The sequence below is a fragment of the Glycine soja genome, chromosome 11 (genome assembly GCF_004193775.1).
Source record: "Glycine soja cultivar W05 chromosome 11, ASM419377v2, whole genome shotgun sequence".
Lineage (NCBI taxonomy): Eukaryota > Viridiplantae > Streptophyta > Magnoliopsida > Fabales > Fabaceae > Glycine > Glycine soja.
In genome coordinates, this window is record NC_041012.1 from 33,016,717 (window position 1) to 33,034,903 (window position 18,187).

Sequence of the window (18,187 nt, forward strand, 5' to 3'; positions counted from 1 at the left end):
ATAATATAATAATAATAATAATAATCCTTAATTTACACCACAATCACAATGTTTTCTCAAAAGCTATAGTAACACTTTTTTTTCCACCGATGTGTTTAATTAAACTAACTTATAATTGAGTAGCTAAAAGCTTATAAATTAACTTAAGTTTATAAGTTATTATAAGCTAGGAGTTGAGAACTTAAAAAATTATAAATTAACTGATTGAAGGTTAATTGAACTAGTTTGTAAACTGGTCAAAATAATTTATATAATTACGTACTAGAGTGACTTATCAGCCACATTTTTGTATCATATTGATCTCTTTTATTAATTAAAATCCATATGATTCTCAATAATTAAATTCACATGTTTAATTAAGAAATCGAAACCACATGTTTAATTAAATTCACGTAATAAGAGAGAATATATTGAAAAGAGAGAGCAAGAGAGTATTTTGATATATCATCATTTCTCATGTTATATGGTCTATGACATTTGTTGACTATTTTTGTTCACAATCTTCTCTTCAATATATATGTGTGTGTGTGGTAGTAGAAGTATTTTAATGTCTCCATTTTTTGGTTGAAAGAATATTAGAATAGGTAAAAACGCAAAGGCTCACCTGCAAGAAGTATCCATTAGAAGCTTTGATTTGAATTTGACTTGAATTGTCACTTTCCTTAACTATATGAAATGTCTCAGAATAAGTGCAAATATTGGAAACAACAACAACGTTAATCCTATCTAAACCAACAAACTGTTTGTTAAACACCCTCAATATGAAAGTATCCTTGTTTATCCTCCACAACTATACACAATATAATAACAGGTAATTAACATTATGATAAAAAAAATAACATGCAAGTTGCAATCACTTTCTAACGCAATTCAGTTGTAAATTGTAATTAATTAATGAATAGATAATAGAATTCATAAGATATAAATATATAGCTCACTCTAAATGTTTCCCAACCCGAAGCAACTGTGCAATTTGCAACTAGGATTGTTCCTCTTCCAGACTCAGCACAAAGATACTTCCCTGTCATCACAGACTTGAACTGAAGACCAATTCTATCCCACAAAAATTCAGAGAAGAAATTTGGGATGTATTTATGAGAGATAAGTGTATATTATATTTCAGAGCTGGTAGTACATTGAGTGAGGTCATTACTTGCGGGCCCAGTTCAATGCACCACTTTAATAAAAACTTATCATAGAAATAATCACCACAGAACTTAATTTAATTGGCATTACAAAAATATATATTTATTAATTATTAACTTTTATCTTGTAGAAGACCCAATTAATATTGACCAAGTCAATAACAATATAAAAACACACATTTTCGGCTGTCTTCTCCATCCCTCCTTAATATGAAGTATCGAACAAGCTTATAGTAGTATTCTATATGAGATAATTAAATCCTCGGGACTTTTTTGTGTACATATTCTTCAATTTCAACTATTAAAAAATTAAAAAAATTCTTCAGTTTCAATTTGATCTGGCACTATAATCAATTTCTTTATCTTGAGTTCCAAACTTTCCATTTTAAATTTTACTAGTTTTATGTAAGGTATGTAATGCGGCAAAGGAAAAAGAAATTAAAATTGTACTGTGTTATTGTTGTGGCAAATGCAAATTCCACTCTCAACCAGTGTAATTGAGATGACTAATACAATTCCAATATGAACAATAACAAAAAGACAAATATGGATGAAACAGAGGGAATATTCAGAGGAAGAGAGAGAAAATTATAGTTTACTCATAATCCTTCTCATAATGATTACCCTTCCCTTTTAATAACCAACTTCTCACACAAAATCCCTTAGCCTATTGGCCAAGCGCACTCTACTACCTTTCCTCACACCCACATTTCTTGGACCATTTGTAACTAACTTATCCTTTTTTCTCTCTTTTGCTGACTTAGGCTTTCCATTACTTGACAGGTTCATTACATTGCCTCCCCCTTTAAAAGGAACCTTGTCCTCAATAATCTTAAGAGGGATAGGCTTAGAATATAGAAGAAGCAACAACAATCAATTTAACAATGTTCTTTAAACATGCAAGACACAATTGATTGCAACAAAATAAATAAGATAAGGGAAGAGAGAATGCAAACACAGTTTTATACTGGTTCGGCCACAACCCGTGCCTACGTCCAGTACTCAAGCAACCCACTTGAGATTTCCACTATCTTGTAAATTCCTTTTACAAAGTCTGAACCACACAGGGACAACCCATCCCTTGTGTTCAGGAATCCTTTACAACAAGAGACTCACAGTCTCTTAACCAATCTCATTGAATAAGAAGAATGAAAGAAGAATTCTCTCTTCAAGAGAAGAATATTACAATGAAAATCATGTAAGAATCCTTATAGATTTTGCAAGTGTTTGGTCAAGGATTTCTTTTGAGAGAGCATTTGACAATGAAGTTCTTTTGGAATCTCTCTCATTGTCTTTTGAGAGGATAAGACATTTTGGACCAAAAATACTCTCTCTAAAATTCGTGCCCAAGTCACCTATTTATAGGCCTTTGATGACCATTCACAAATCTAATGAAAAGATGTGACTGTTGGCAGATTTTCTGAAAACTTTCCACTGGTAATCGATTACAATGTTTGTGTAATCGATTACACAATTATAATTTGAAGGGTTATGACTTTTGAATTTGAATTTCCAAAGTTTCGTTGCTGGTAATCGATTACAGACATATGGTAATCAATTACATGTTGAAAATTCAAATTCAAAACATTTTGCAACAGCTATTTCTCAACCCTGTCTTCTGGTAATCGATTACACTTCCTGGTAATCGATTACCAGAGCCTTGCATGTCTTGAAAGCACATTGTTTTAAGGCAAGGCTTGGTCTTTAGTGAATCTTGAAACAAGGCTTTGTTTGTTGAAGCAATCTTGAATTATTCTTGAAGCAAATGCTTGTCATTTGAAGCAGCCTTGTTAGATTCTTCTTTGACATCATCAAAATCATGTATACATACATTCACATCCTCAAGGTTGAATTGTGGGGTAACTGGCTTGAATTTCTGTAACATCCTCCAAAGTTGCCTCTGTCGTGCTACAACCTTGCCATTGAATGAGTACTTGAGGAATACTTCGCCAATTTTCTCAAGCACCGAGAATGGATCAAAATAATGCATGGATTTTTGTGGTGAATCTTTGTGGTGTCAGGCAACTGCAATTTATATGGTTGGAGTTTTACTAGCACTTCATCTCCCACTTGGAACTTTCTATCAAGCCTCTTCTTATTCGCCTGGATTTTCATAGCTGTTTGTGCCTTGATCAAATTCCCTTTCAACCTGTTCAATAGCATTTGTCTGTTATGTAACACTTCTCGCACTGTTGGCGGATCTTGAGAGCTGTCATTGTATCTAAGTAAAGCCGGAGGTTCCCTTCCATACAAAGCCTGAAAAGGTGTCATTCCTAAACTACTGTGGAAAAAAGGTATTGTACCAAAATTATGCCCATACCAACAACTTAGCCCAGGCCTTTGGATTATCAAAAGTAAAACACCACAAATATATTTCCGAGCACTTATTAAGAGTCTCCGATTGTCCATCCGTTTAAGGTAGTCCCTTGTATTTTGAATAGGTGTTGCCAAAAATTACTAGTGAACACCTTATCTCTATCTGAGACGATGGACTTAGGAACACCGTGTAACTTAACTATATGACACATAAAAGCTTCATCCACAGTCTTACTGGTGTAATCAGACTTCATTACAACAAAAAGACTATACTTTGTCAATCTATCAATCACGACCATAATAACAGTAAATCCACTAGAGTTAGGCAATCCAGTGATAAAATCCATAACGATATCCTCCCATGCCTGGTTAGGAATGGGTAATGGTTGCAATAAACCAGCAGGTAAGACATGCTTAGACTTGGCTTGCTGACAAATGGTGCAAGTTCGGACAAACTCCTTCACATCTTGTTTGAGTTTAGGCCAATAAAATTGGACCGAAATTCTAGCCACTATTCTAGCAAACCCCCCCAATACGAGAGCTATGCAACTTGCTTAACACGTTTTGGATAAGAGGGCTTTTGGAAGGTAACACGAATCTCCCCTTCCAATATAATAACCCATCTTTGACATTATATGGATAGTTCGGTGGCTGAGCATTTTGGCAATCGTTCATGATGACTTGTGTCTGTTCATCATGAAGCACTTCTCTATTCAATTTATCAATCAATTGAAACTGTGGTTTTGACCAAGCCATAAAGAACACTCGGGAAAGAGCATCAACTGCGACATTATCCTTACCTGGCTTGTATTCAATTCGAAAATCATAACCAATGAATTTATGAAAACATGCTTGTTGTTCAAGAGTTTGTAGCGATTGATCCAAGAGACTTTTCAAACTTTTCTATTTTTTTATGACAAATTTCTAGCCCAACAAATAATGCCCGAATTTAGCCAATGCTGCTGTTACAGTGAATAAACTCCCTAGTGTAAGCAAATTGTTTTTGCATTCTAGGGAGCAATTTCTTGGAGAAGTATGCAATTGGGTGGCCATTCTGACTCAACACAGCCTCTACTCCAATTCCAAATTCATCTGTTTCTAACACAAAAGGCTGAGTAAAGTCAGGTAGTGCCAATACAGGGGTTGATGTAATGGCATGTTTCAATTTGATGAAGGCCTGCTCGGTGGCATTGGTCCAACATAATGCCTCTTTTTTTAACAAATCAGTTAGTGGCCCCGCTAATGTAGCATAAGCTTTAATAAATCATCGGTAGTAACCAGTCAACCTAAGGAAACCCTTTAATTGTTTGACATTGGCAGGCTTTGGCCAATCTAACACCGCTTGCACCTTCCCAACATCCATTGTTACTCCAGCTCTTGAGACTTTATGACCAAGATATTCCACCTCAAGCAATCCAAATGAACACTTAGAGAGTTGAGCAAATCAGACATGTTGTTGTAGTGTATGTAAGACAGACTCTAAATGACACAAATGAGTAGACTAGGAAGGGCTTTAAACAAGTATATCATTGAAAAAAACAAGCAAAAATTTTCTTAACTCCTTTTGAAAAATAGAGTTCATTAAACATTGAAAAGTAACTAGTGCATTTGTGAGTCCAAATGGCATAACAAGACACTCATAATGGCCATGATGAATCCTAAAAACAATCTTATATCGATCATTTTGATGGACCAAAATTTGATGATAGCCCGATTGAAGATCCAACTTAGAAAAATACTTAGCACCAAAAAGTTCATCCAATAATTCATCAACTGTGGGCATAGAAAAACTATCCTTGATAGTGATAGCATTTAAAGCTCGATAATCAGTACACAACCTCAATTTACCATCCTTCTTCTTAACTTAAGATAATAGGTGATGAAAAAGGGCTAGTACTAGGCTAAATGATGCCTTGGTCAAACATCTCATGCACCATTTTTTCAATGTGCTCCTTTTGACTATGTGGGTATCGATATGACTTGATTTTAACAGGCTTTGCATTGGGGTGGAGGGGAATGTCATGGTTTTGATCCCTGGCAGAGGTAAACTCGTAGGTGATTGAAAAACCACGCTATAAGTATGTAGCAAGGTCGCTATCTCATGAGCAATATCCACTGGTAACTCGGTGAGACTGGCATCAAGACCATCATGTTGCATTAGGTGAACAACAAAATTGTCAGAAATGGCACTAGTAGCATGCAATCGTTGGAGTCGGTGAAGGTGAGCTTGAGTAGGAGTACTAGAACCCTCTCTCTGCAATGTAAGAAATTTCCTGTGGTAGAAAAATTTGAGTGTCAAGGCTGCAGAATCAAAAACTTGGGGACCGAGAGTGGCTAACCAAGGTGATCCCAAAATAAGGTATGCTCTCGAAACAGGTAGCAAATATACAGGAACCGAAAATTTTTGTCCCTGAATATCCACTGTCAACTGCCTAACCCATCCTTCAGTTTCCATGATCTGGCCATTTCCAACCTAGACACTAAAATGAGGCTCGTGTTCAATTGGTAACTTGTGGAACTTTGCAATTCTAGGTTGTAGGAACGATTCAGAACTGCCACCATCAACCAAAATTTGCACTTAAATGTTTCCAATATGACTAGTACATCGAAGAGTGCCAACACCCTAGAATTCCTTCATAGCATTAAGAGATAGGTGGTGTGCCCCATGTGGCATTTCAGTAACAGAAATGTCTATGTCAAGTGGTTTAGTGTCTTCGACAAGATCACTATCATCGGTAAGTTGCAACATCATGAGGTTCTTGTTAGGACATTTGTGAGAGAAAGAAAATCTTTCGTCACACCAATAACACAACCCCTTATGTGGCGCCCTCTACCCCTCACATATAGGTACTAATAATAAAAGGAATAAGAAATCAGAATTAATTAAAAGTTTTTAAAACAAATTTAAATTCGAGCATTTCAAAAGGGTAAAGGGCTCACATTCAATTTTCTAACATCATAATAAAACTTGTCCAAATAAATAATAAATCATCTCGACTCAAAACAAGGCCGTCCAAGACTTCATGCAATTAATATAGAAACATATACCTCAATGTCACATTCTATCAGAGCATTGTGTTCCCGTGTCCTCTAAAATGAGGTTCTTCATAGTCATCCACCTTACCATCTGCTCCCACGAACATAAAGTTTGAGATCATCACAGGATCCCAACACAAATAGCACACGGGGAGTGAGTTATCACATTCCTAACTAATAAAGAGAAATAAGACAACATGTAGGTATAAATATCATATAAACAAAATACAACTTACTTAAGCATAGTTCACATTATTTCACCATTTTGTCATGCAACATCACATCACAACACCACACGTCTCATTCGTTTTCACAACATTCACGTACTCAATGATCAAAACACAATATCACTAAATCAATCAATATTGATCAATGCACAAGCGTTATGCAACAGATACACTAAGACTTAATCCTATATGCAATGTGATATCATGTCAGTGAAAAACCTTGTCGGATGCCTTGGAGTACATGACAAGACAAATCACGCACTAGTAAGTCAGGTCACTCTCACCAGGTAAAATCATAGGGAGACTAGTCAGGGTCACGTTGTTTTGCAAGAATGCTCCAACCATACCCCCAAGGCCTACACTCTGAAGAGTTCATCAGGGCATCTCCTTCCTAATTCAGGTCCAACCCAGAAAACATTTTAGCACATAGATTCTATCTATGAATTGTACAAAACACACGACTTCTCAATTATTTTCAAAATAGTTTTATCTTGTCGTACTTGTGATTAAACTCGGTGGGTCCCCATAGTGGATCCCATCATAATACTCGTCGCCCTTAAAGGGTCTTACAATTATGTGATTGCATAGTTTATAGCTCACAACTCGATACACACATCTCAATACATCCGTGATGTGATTGAACTTGGAATCATTTGCTAGTTGCATATGGTCCATCTTTTCTTGGAGATCAACATATTTTTTTCTCAATAATGTCAACATTTTTCTTGACCTCAGCTTGCAGGTCTTTCAGACGTGTATTCCAATATGAACAATAGCAAAAAGACAAATAAATACCAATGAAACAAAGGAAATATTAAGAGGAAGAGAGAGAAAATCACAGTTTACTCATAATCCCCTCATAATGATTACCCTTTCCTAACTTTTCACACAAAATCTCTTAGCCTGTTATTGGGCCAAGCGCACTCTGTTGCCTTTCCTCACACCCGCAATTTTGTAACTAATTTCTCATTTTCTCTGTCTTTTGCTGACTCAGCCCCTCCATTACCAAGTTCATTAGATTTTAATCTTATTAACGTACTCGAGATTTCAATTTCTCAACAAAGATCTATATCCTATATTATAAAAGAGAAGTATAGGAAAATTATTATTGTGCCTGTGCTCCAGCTAATGACATGTGTCCAATTTGTTGGTCTTTTGGTCATTTTGCCTTGCATTTTGGTCTTCTTGATTTGTTGACGCATGGATTTTGGGCTTTCTTCATTTGTTGACGCGATCCACTTTCCTCTGTCTTCATCTCAGACGTGTGCTTTCTCCCCTCGATCTCACCACTCTCCAATCTTCCATTCTCCCCTCTTTTCTAGCTCCCGTGGAGTTTGGAAGCGTTCTGGAGCCTTCTCGCTTTTCACGTGTTTTGCTTTTTTCCATTTCTCTCTCTCCCGTGGACTTTAGAAGTGTGCGTTTTGGAGCCTTTTCGCTTTCCATTTTATCTTTCCATTTCTCTCCCTCCCGTGCTTTCTAGGGCTGGTGCTCTGGGAGGAGTAGCGATTCAGTGATTGAAGTGCGAGAATGGAAAGCGTTTTAGAGGTTGTTTCCTTTATGTAGCATTTTGGTGTTTTTTTGTCTCTTTATTTTGACCTATTTACAAAATTCGTTGTTTTGTGCTTTGTTCTGTGTTCAGAGTGTCATGGGGGCACAAAAAAAGTTTTATTTTTTGTTGATAGAGGGTTTTATTCAGTTGAAATATTGCTGCTTCTGCTCGCTCTTAAGGTGATAATTTATTCTTCTTCTCTTATAAAACTGCAAGTTAGAAGCATCTTCTGTGGTTTACTATTAATCCTTTGGTTCACTTGCTATACATGGTTCAGGAAAATTAAAATATCATTTATCTCATGACGTGCCATCTGGTGTGTGTATTGGGCGCTTGTCCTTCATTTAAACCCTTGCGTGCCACCTTGGGGTTGTTGATCTTTTTGCATGCAAATATAACTATTATTTCAATTGAACTTTAGTTTGAAGACTATATCATCATGTTGATCTTTTTGCATGCAAATATAATCGCGACGTCCCGATCAGGTATAGCATCAGTGAAGGATATTAATTTTTATTTTTAGTGCATTTAGTGATCCTGGCAAAAGAGGAATTGTCTCCTGTAATAACCCGACTTTACTAAGGACAACTTTTGATATTATATTTTCATTGGCAAGGATTAAGGTCGTAGTAGTAATTAAAGAGACGATGAGTTGATTCGAGATGTGATTAGAGCCTAGAGCTTATCCACGTCACCAAGCTAATTAGATATAACTAAACTGTGGATTAAAGTATTGTGAATCACAAATTATGGATATTATGTTAATTTAACGTCACTGGCTACAATGACGAGTGAAAACTGATGTAGAAACGCCATTTTAACCGATGTAGAATGTCAATTTTATAGTACCTTAAGGTAAATTACATATGAATTCATATTGACTCCACTTGAGTTTAAAATAAACATTCTTAAGTCTAACCAGCTAGATTCAATTGTAGTGATGTGTAATTTGTGCTGTTACGAAATTAGAAAAGAGTTCTCCAAAGAAGAAGCCAGGCAACTTAAAGGCTCATTACTGCAACACAATATATACAGCAGGAAGGTAACTAGAAATTCCAACTAGACCTCCATCATGATGAGTATGGAATATTTTACTGAAATTGTTTTATGCATTCAAATGGGGGATATTAGAGGAGTGTTAGCAATACATTGTCTAACACCTCTACGATGGTTAATTAATGAAAACCACAACACAATATTAGAGTTAACTCTTGCATCTTTTTTTCTTAGAATGCTGCTCCTTCATTTCTCTTTCTTTTTACCTTGTTCTAGCCTTCTAGGTTATATTTGTTTATAAATCTTTGGATTACTTAATTTTGATGAGACCTTATATGGTATTACACGCAATAGACGATGTTGGCCATGACAAAGCAAACATCCTCAAAGTCAAAGTATTAGAAACTGTAGATACAATCTTGGGATGGCTGACAAGGCTTCTATGGGTAGCAAAATCAACAGGAAAATTTTAGTTTTTTCCTTTGTGCCAGAGGAGATCACTCTACTCCAGCAGAATATGGAGATCATAATTTTGAATTGATCGTGTTCACAATTTGCCGGTTAAAAGACTTTGTTGGTGCAATTGGGGAATCCATTATTTCCAAATCTTCTCTTGACCCATTTCCTATTGTTTGCTTTGTATTTTCAGGGTTTTAAAACAATGTTTTGTTAATTTAGTTGTTGAACAATTGTTTAGTTATTAATATTCAGCTATTTAGTTTTTTTTAATTTTATTATTTTCATTATTATTTAGTTATTAATATTTAGCATTTTATGCTTCAACACTGAATTGCATTTTATAGGTATATTGCAAATTAAAAAAAACTTGTGGAATCGCTTAAGAAACAACCCGTGGTACGCATGGATGGCTGACTAGTTTACGTTTAAAGATGAATATATATGATGGGGTCCACATTGACTTCTCCATAAATACACTTCCTTGCGTCAACCTTGGATGACTGATAAACACCTTACAAGTTAAAAGCACCGTGATAATCATACTATGTATACGGCAGGCTACATAATTATTCTACTTTATTATTTTTATATTAATCAACGTCATATGATTTCAATCTCTCTCTCTCTCTATATATATTGTAATCAATTAATCAAGATTGATACAGTTAGGAAAGAAAAACTTATATCGAATATGTGTTGAATTTCAACTGTCGATATAAAGATATTATTGATAAAAATAATCTATAAGTATTTTTATAAGGATTTCTTTAAGATTTATTCTGATGTTGATGAGTTTTTATATCTAACTAACCTAAACTTACAACTAAGAAAAGAAATATATAATTCGTATAATTTACTGTTTTTTTTAAAACATAATTAGTTCCAGCCATCAGGAATGTATAATTGGAAATTCGAAGACGCAACACTTGCAAAGGGCCTTTCACACAACTATTATTAATTCGCATGATCATTTCTCCTTAATCTGTGTACCAAAACACGAATTGTTGACAACGATGCCCACGCTGTCTTGGTCCCCCACGGACACCATCAACACGTAGAGACCCAATTTTCTTTTTTCATTTTTTGATATACACTTATAGACCCTTTTTCTTAGAGGCCTACATATCAAAATTCAAACACCATTTCTCATTATAATCCACATAATACATATACATATAGGTAATTAAGACCACCAATATTTTCTTATTGTCTTCATTTTCCTCCCTTGACAACATGGTGGTGCAAGTGCAACACAATCTCCTCTTAGTCATAACTTTCTTGATGTTGTTGTGGTCATGGTGGAGCCTTTTGGGTGCACTAGGAGACCCTCAAACCCATTTAATCAACAAGGGGTGTAGCCAATACAACGCAACCGACTTGTCCAACTTCAACCAAAACCTAAACGCAACTTTGGATGACCTTAGAGCACAGGTTAGCAACCAAAGCAAGCACTTTGCCACGGCTCAAGAAGCTAGAGGAGCAGACCCTGTCTATGCCATGTTTCAGTGTAGGAACTACCTCTCCACCGCCGACTGCGCCGCCTGCTTCGTGGTTGCCGCCGCCCAAATCCGCAATTGCTCAGCCGGAGCCAACGGTGCCCGGGTCATCTATGATGGCTGCTTCCTTAGGTACACCTTCACCAACTATTACTATTTGTTCAAATTATCTATATCTATTATTTCTTATACCTAATAATTAATTTATCTGACATTATAAACCGTGTTACATATATGAAAATGTTATTGTATATAAAATTGTTTTATATGTATAAATAGTACTACTATTATATAATGCAAATTAAGTTGCAAAGAAAATGCCAAATTCTGTAGATATTTTTGGAAATGAGATAGAGAGAAGAATAATTAAGTGGTTGTCGAGTCCAAACGGAGCCACAATGGTTGGACTTTCTTGAGGTGGCCATGGTGTTGCATCAATGTTATATACTTAATTGCATTGCCCATTGTCTCTTTCAAGTTATTTTTATTTTATTTTATTTTACGCCGCCATGATCGGCTCAGTTGTTTATTAATTGATAAATTCCTTTCTTGTTTCTAGATGAGTATGCAAATTGAGAAAGTATTAATTATTCTACTGTACTGTAGTATATAATAAAAACATACGGCATGGGATGTACAGGGTCTTAATCTAAACACTTTCTGTAACACTATTAAAAAATAATGTAACTTATAAGTAAATATAATCTATATAGATTATATATACATATACGTAAATATGCTGGTGTATAATTAAATATATTTTCAAATTTCAGTATTATCGATCAGTTTCCAACAATTTCATAAGTAAAATAAAACATTCTTTTTTTATAATTTTACAGGTGTGTTTTGAGTGAGGGGAATAAAGTAATGATGAGGACAATACTATTTTTCCTTTAAGCCATTACCTTGTCTAGCTAATTTGAAAAGAAGAAAGAAAAGGTTAATATTATTTGAGTTATATTATTTATATAATATTATTTCTATTTATTACTTTATTTATTTTATCTTATATTTTCCCCTAACTTTCCTATTTCTCTCTTTATTATACAAAAAAATTATGCAAACTAGTTGTATAAATTGCTTTTCTTTTTTGTATATATTAATTGACTTTTTCATGTATTTTTTTTACTTTTAAGTCATCTAATTATCTAAACAAGTAAAAAGAAAATATCATAGACTTTCCTCTTTATTTTCTCGTTTTTCTTTTTCCACCACGAAGTGTGAATCTACAAAATTATTAATAAGAAATTTCGTTACAAGTTGATATATACAGTTTAAAAAATGAAGATAAACACATTAAGAATAACGTTCATACGAAAATTTATACAACAATTCATTAATTAATTGATACCTCAAAAGTTAAAGTACACCTTACTAACTCTAATAATTCCTTTTGAAATAATAAATCATTTATATAATCAATCACTTAAAAAAAATATAGCTATCGGCTGGAGTTAATGAAAGACATGCTTTGGCATATTTATTGTTGTATATAATTACACGGTTAATTTGTTTCTAGATATATATAAAAACTTGTCCCAGCAAATTAGCAGTTCTTCTCTGAATCGTTAGGCTTTTAATACTATTATCTAGATGCCACGATCTTTAAGTTGACCTTAGCGAGATTTCTTTTTATCTTATTTAATGAAAAGGGTGATCCATTCTGAAACTAAATTCTGGAAATAAAACAACATATAATACAAGTACACTGTATTAACTAAGATATTATTAGTGAGTTGAGCACTACAGAGTGATGTACACGTATTGAACTAGTACAATGTAATAATGTATACCACAATTAACTTTACAAGTCATACAGAGTGTATACGACTTCTTCTATTTGACAGAAAATTTGATTATGCGATTCCCTAGATAGATGCATTCTTAAGATGTAGTTTAAAATCTGAACAACTCATGTAAGGTACATTGCTAATCAACTCTTGCAAAAATCTCTAATATCGGTTCCATTTTGGAAAGAGTCTGGGGTTTATACAAGCTCTATATCTTGATCAATTACGTTTTATCCTTCGCAAAAAAATTATTAAGTAGTTTTAGATTATATAGTCTTGACTAATCTCTATATGGCATATATATTCAAATTTTTTAATTTACGAAAAAAAATTAATAACACTTGTCATATAAAAATTATCGTAAAGATCTCAAATCACCTAATAATTTATCACTTGTTTATGTTTGCACATACTAAGTCAGTTAAGCTTACATATGAAAGAACGATTTATTTTTTATTTCTTCCATGTGTAAATTTCCCTTGGACCAGGCATGCCCGACATTGCATGGATTGGGGAAAATCTGTGATTTCTGACCTTGGACCAAAAATAACCAATAAGATGTTTTTATAGATGTTTGAGAATGTGGTTTAGTTTTTCCTTATGTTTTCATCACAAGTTTATTTGATTCATTCAAATGTGTGTTGTATAGGTATGAGAGCAATGGCTTCTTTGACCAGACCACACTGGCTGGCAACAGTATGATTTGTGGAAATCAGACAGCAGTAGGAGCCACCACATCTTTTAATACAACTGCACAGCAAGTGCTAATGGACCTGCAAATTGCAACACCAAAAATTACTGGTTTCTTTGCAGCTACCAAGACACAATTGGCTGGTGGTGGTGCAATCTATGCCATTGCACAATGTGCTGAAACTGCCACAGAGAGTGCTTGTTTGGATTGCCTCACAGTTGGATACAACAACATACATATTTGTTTACCCAACACAGATGGCAGAGCATTTGATGCAGGATGCTTTATGAGATACTCAGAGACAGCATTTTTTGCTGATAACCAGACCATTGATATCGCACCCTTCTTGAAACAAGGTACAGTTAGGATTACACCCTTACATTGATTTTGAAACAAGGTAGAATGAATGATAGTATATCACACCCTTCTTACACTTAGCACACCACATGCAGAATAGTATATATTTTGAACAGTGGTGAATCCATGTTACATCCAGGGGGCGCAACCCCACATGTTAAAAAAAATACATATAAATATAGTGATTGAGTATATTTTGTCCGCTCTAATTTTATATATTGGAACTCATGTCCCAAATTTTTCATTCTTTTCATAAAAATAATTATTAATTTTTATTTCTTAAATTGATTGTTGCCCTAACTTAGGGTCCTAGATCCACCACTGATTTTGAACTGCACTTTTATCATGTAGGAGGTTCAAGCAACAAGAAGGGAGCCATTATAGGCGGTGTTGTTGGAGGTGTAGGTCTTGTTGTAATCCTCCTTGCACTATTTGGCTTGCTTAGACGGTATAAGAAACCCAAGAGGGTTCCTAGAGGTGAGACAATTTGGAAAGTCTTGAATTTGATGATTTTTCACCAAAGAAAATACCGTGGCAAACATCAGTTCACGCTTCGAACTACCATTTGCAGGGGACTTCTATCTCATGTTTACAAGACTTTTTAAACCCTTAATTTACAATTTGATAATTTGTAATTGAATGATAATTTAAAAACGTTTTAAATTATTAGTGCATTTAAATTAAAGTTGTACTAATAGGGTTTAATTTGAATTTTGTACTAATGAGCCCATTATTCTTTATTCCAAGGAATCAATTACTATGAAATGCTTATTTTCTTTTTCTTTTTGAACTTAGATGAATAATTGGATGCATTTATTCATTAAGATATTCCAAATTATTTTTCCTGATCAGGTGACATATTGGGAGCAACCGAGTTGAAAGGTCCAGTTCCCTATAGGTACAAGGATTTGAAGACTGCAACAAAAAATTTCAGTGATGAAAATAAACTAGGAGAAGGAGGTTTTGGAGATGTATACAAGGTAATTTCAGCATTTTATTGGAGTACATGTTAAAAAACAAGCATGATTCTGAGCAAGTTTATGTTAGGCACGGGCAAAATTTATTGAGCTATTCCTCTTGAGACAAAGATAAATCACTTTTTAAAATTGGTATATTCTTAATCACCAATTTGTGGAACAGGGCACTTTGAAAAATGGGAAAATAGTTGCAGTCAAAAAATTAATCTTAGGCCAATCCGGGAAGATGGATGAACAATTTGAAAGTGAAGTCAAGCTTATAAGTAATGTTCATCACAAGAATCTGGTTCGACTTCTTGGATGTTGCAGTAAAGGTCAAGAGAGAATCCTTGTTTATGAATACATGGCAAATAAAAGCTTGGACAGATTCTTATTTGGTAAAACTCATGTCAATCTCCTAATTTAAGCATTCATTGGATATCTATTTTTTATATGTTCTCCTCTATTCTTCCCCTTCACTCAATGTATTTATTCAAAATTTCAAAACAGGTGAAAATAAGGGTTCTCTCAACTGGAAACAAAGATATGATATAATTTTAGGCACAGCAAAGGGTTTGGCCTATCTACATGAGGATTTCCACGTTTGCATCATACATAGGGATATAAAGACCAGCAATATCCTCTTGGATGATGAGATGCAGCCAAGAATTGCTGATTTTGGGTTGGCAAGACTTCTACCAGAGGACCAATCTCATCTCAGCACAAGATTTGCAGGAACATTGTAAGTCCAAACCTTTACTTTTATTAGAGAGGTAGCTGTAATAAAGGAGACATCATTATTATTATTATTATTGTTGTTATTCTTTGATGTTTCTATTCCATGCTATGTATGAGTATATTTTAATAAACTATGCTATAAAAATCGTCCACATGTCAGGGGATACACAGCACCTGAGTATGCCATCCATGGTCAGTTATCTGAGAAGGCTGATGCATACAGCTTTGGTGTTGTAGTCCTTGAAATCATAAGTGGCCAAAAGAGCAGTGAATTGAGGACAGATGCTGATGGTGAATTCCTCCTTCAAAGGGTAAACATTTTTTTTAATAGTCTATGCATGGACAATGCAAATGAGTTTTTACGATTTCATTCTATCACAATTGTTATGTACCGTAAATTTATAATTTTTTACAATAACTACCTTAAAAGTCATATTTACATAAATTCTGATTGATTGACAGTGTAAAATCCTTTTTAGACCACTAGTGTATAGAAATTAATTAGTTCTTTCTTTTAACATTCTGCCATATGAACTTTGGATTTACTTTAACAAATCAACAGGCATGGAAACTATACGTGCAAGATATGCATTTGGAGTTGGTTGACAAGACATTGTTGGACCCTGAAGACTATGATGCAGAAGAAGTGAAGAAAATCATAGAGATTGCTTTGCTTTGCACTCAAGCATCAGCTGCTGCAAGGCCAGCAATGTCTGAAATAGTAGCTTTTCTCAAAAGCAAGAACTCACTGGGGCAAATAAGGCCTTCTATGCCTGTTTTTGTAGAAACTAACTTAAGGACTCGGGCAGAAACCTCTACCTCAACTGGTTCCTCCACATCTAATGCTACTGCTTCCATTTCTATGCTCTCAGCTCGATGAATATCTCACAAAGGAGTTATTGATGTGATGTCAAGTTAATGGATTTGAAGATTTGAGACAATGAAGGAAACGATTAATGTGTAAAAAGAAGGGGATTTTTCTTCCACAATTCTTGAAGTATTGCATTGCCATTAGTGCTACAAATACCAATTATATAGTGAAGTAGTGATTGATTTGATGTTGATGAATTATTTGCCACTTTGTTGATAATGAGGCACTTTAGTGAAGATCTGGGATTGGCTAGGAAAATAGGGTCTTCCACTAATTAAAATGTGTTCCCATTAATTTTCTCCGATGCGAAGGAGACAGAATTTTCACAATGTATACAGAAACTTCCTCAAGTGTGATGATTTTATGGGTGATAATAAAAGGATTTCAAAAATACAAAACAACATAGTTAAAATCCAGCCTAAAACTTTGTCCTCTCATTATTTCTTTTATTTACTTCTCTTTTTGATAATGGGATAATTTTTTTGGCACCTTTGAATAATACAAAGCTTTTGGGAAAACTCCTAAAGTTTGTTTAGCTATCAATCCAATTCCAATCATAAATTATTACCTAAGAAATAATTATTGACTTTTTACATTAACGATTATACTTAAAGTAATCTTTAGTTGTTTTGATTTGGGAGAAAATCTTTTATATTATTGACAATATATGAAAATATTATTGATTAAAAAATATGTTTTTCTTATTTTATGATTGAAAAGAAAACTCTAATATCATTTCTAACAAATTAAATTATAATTTTGATCTTGATTTAATAAATCCATAATTATCATCTTCTTATTTTAACCGTAACATTTATTTTTCATTATTTTAAACTTTACAATTTTAGTTGGTTTATTATGTTATATTTAAAAGAATTAAAAGCCGCTAAGTATTAAAATACATTTATAGATTAGGGACCATAACCTCCTAACTGCTTAAAAAAAACCCTCTATGAACCCTAAACGTCCCCACCCTCCATCTCCTACAACGACCACCTTAACCCCACCCTCCACCTTGGCTCGTTTCGCAGACACTAAAGAACACACATCACAAATTCCTTTGCACACTTCCTATTCACAAATTCCCCGCGTCGCCGCCACAATAACCTCCTCCACCGCCGCCTCCGTCAGAGGCATGAACAAGCGGGGGTTTTGGTTGAGAAAGGTTTGAGTTTTGAGCTTAAGGCGCATACGTTTGCGGCATTTTTTGAGATAACGTAGAAGGATGACATGCCTTGGCTCGTTGAGGACTTCTTTGACAACGCGAGCATATTGATTATAACGCTTGTTGTACTTCGAGGCTTGATATGGATCTTGCGTTAAGGTGGGTGAAGTAAAGGGGAAGAAAGGTTGGGGGATGAGGGTGGGTCTCAACAATTTCTTTTTTCTTTTTTTAAATTATTTAATTAAACAATAATGTTTTAATAAACTTATCTTGAACGAGTCATAATGTAATATACAATCAAAATTAGACGAGAGTCAACACTATAAAATTAAAAAAATGATCAAAATTGTAAAATTTGAAAACTAAGGATGCTGATTTAGATATTTTCTGTTTTC

General features: G+C 34.3%; 1 protein-coding gene across 1 annotated transcript; it reads left to right on the plus strand.

The window, feature by feature from the left end:
* The first annotated feature begins 10,715 nt into the window (after positions 1–10,715).
* LOC114374410 (cysteine-rich receptor-like protein kinase 3) lies at positions 10,716–17,051 on the plus strand. Its single transcript, XM_028332051.1, has 8 exons — positions 10,716–11,356; positions 13,664–14,061; positions 14,414–14,539; positions 14,915–15,042; positions 15,203–15,416; positions 15,529–15,760; positions 15,917–16,067; positions 16,319–17,051. The coding sequence occupies exons 1-8, from the start codon at positions 10,962–10,964 to the stop codon at positions 16,634–16,636; spliced, it is 1,962 nt and encodes a 653-aa protein (XP_028187852.1). The 5' UTR covers positions 10,716–10,961; the 3' UTR covers positions 16,637–17,051.
* Positions 17,052–18,187: the final 1,136 nt, after the last annotated feature.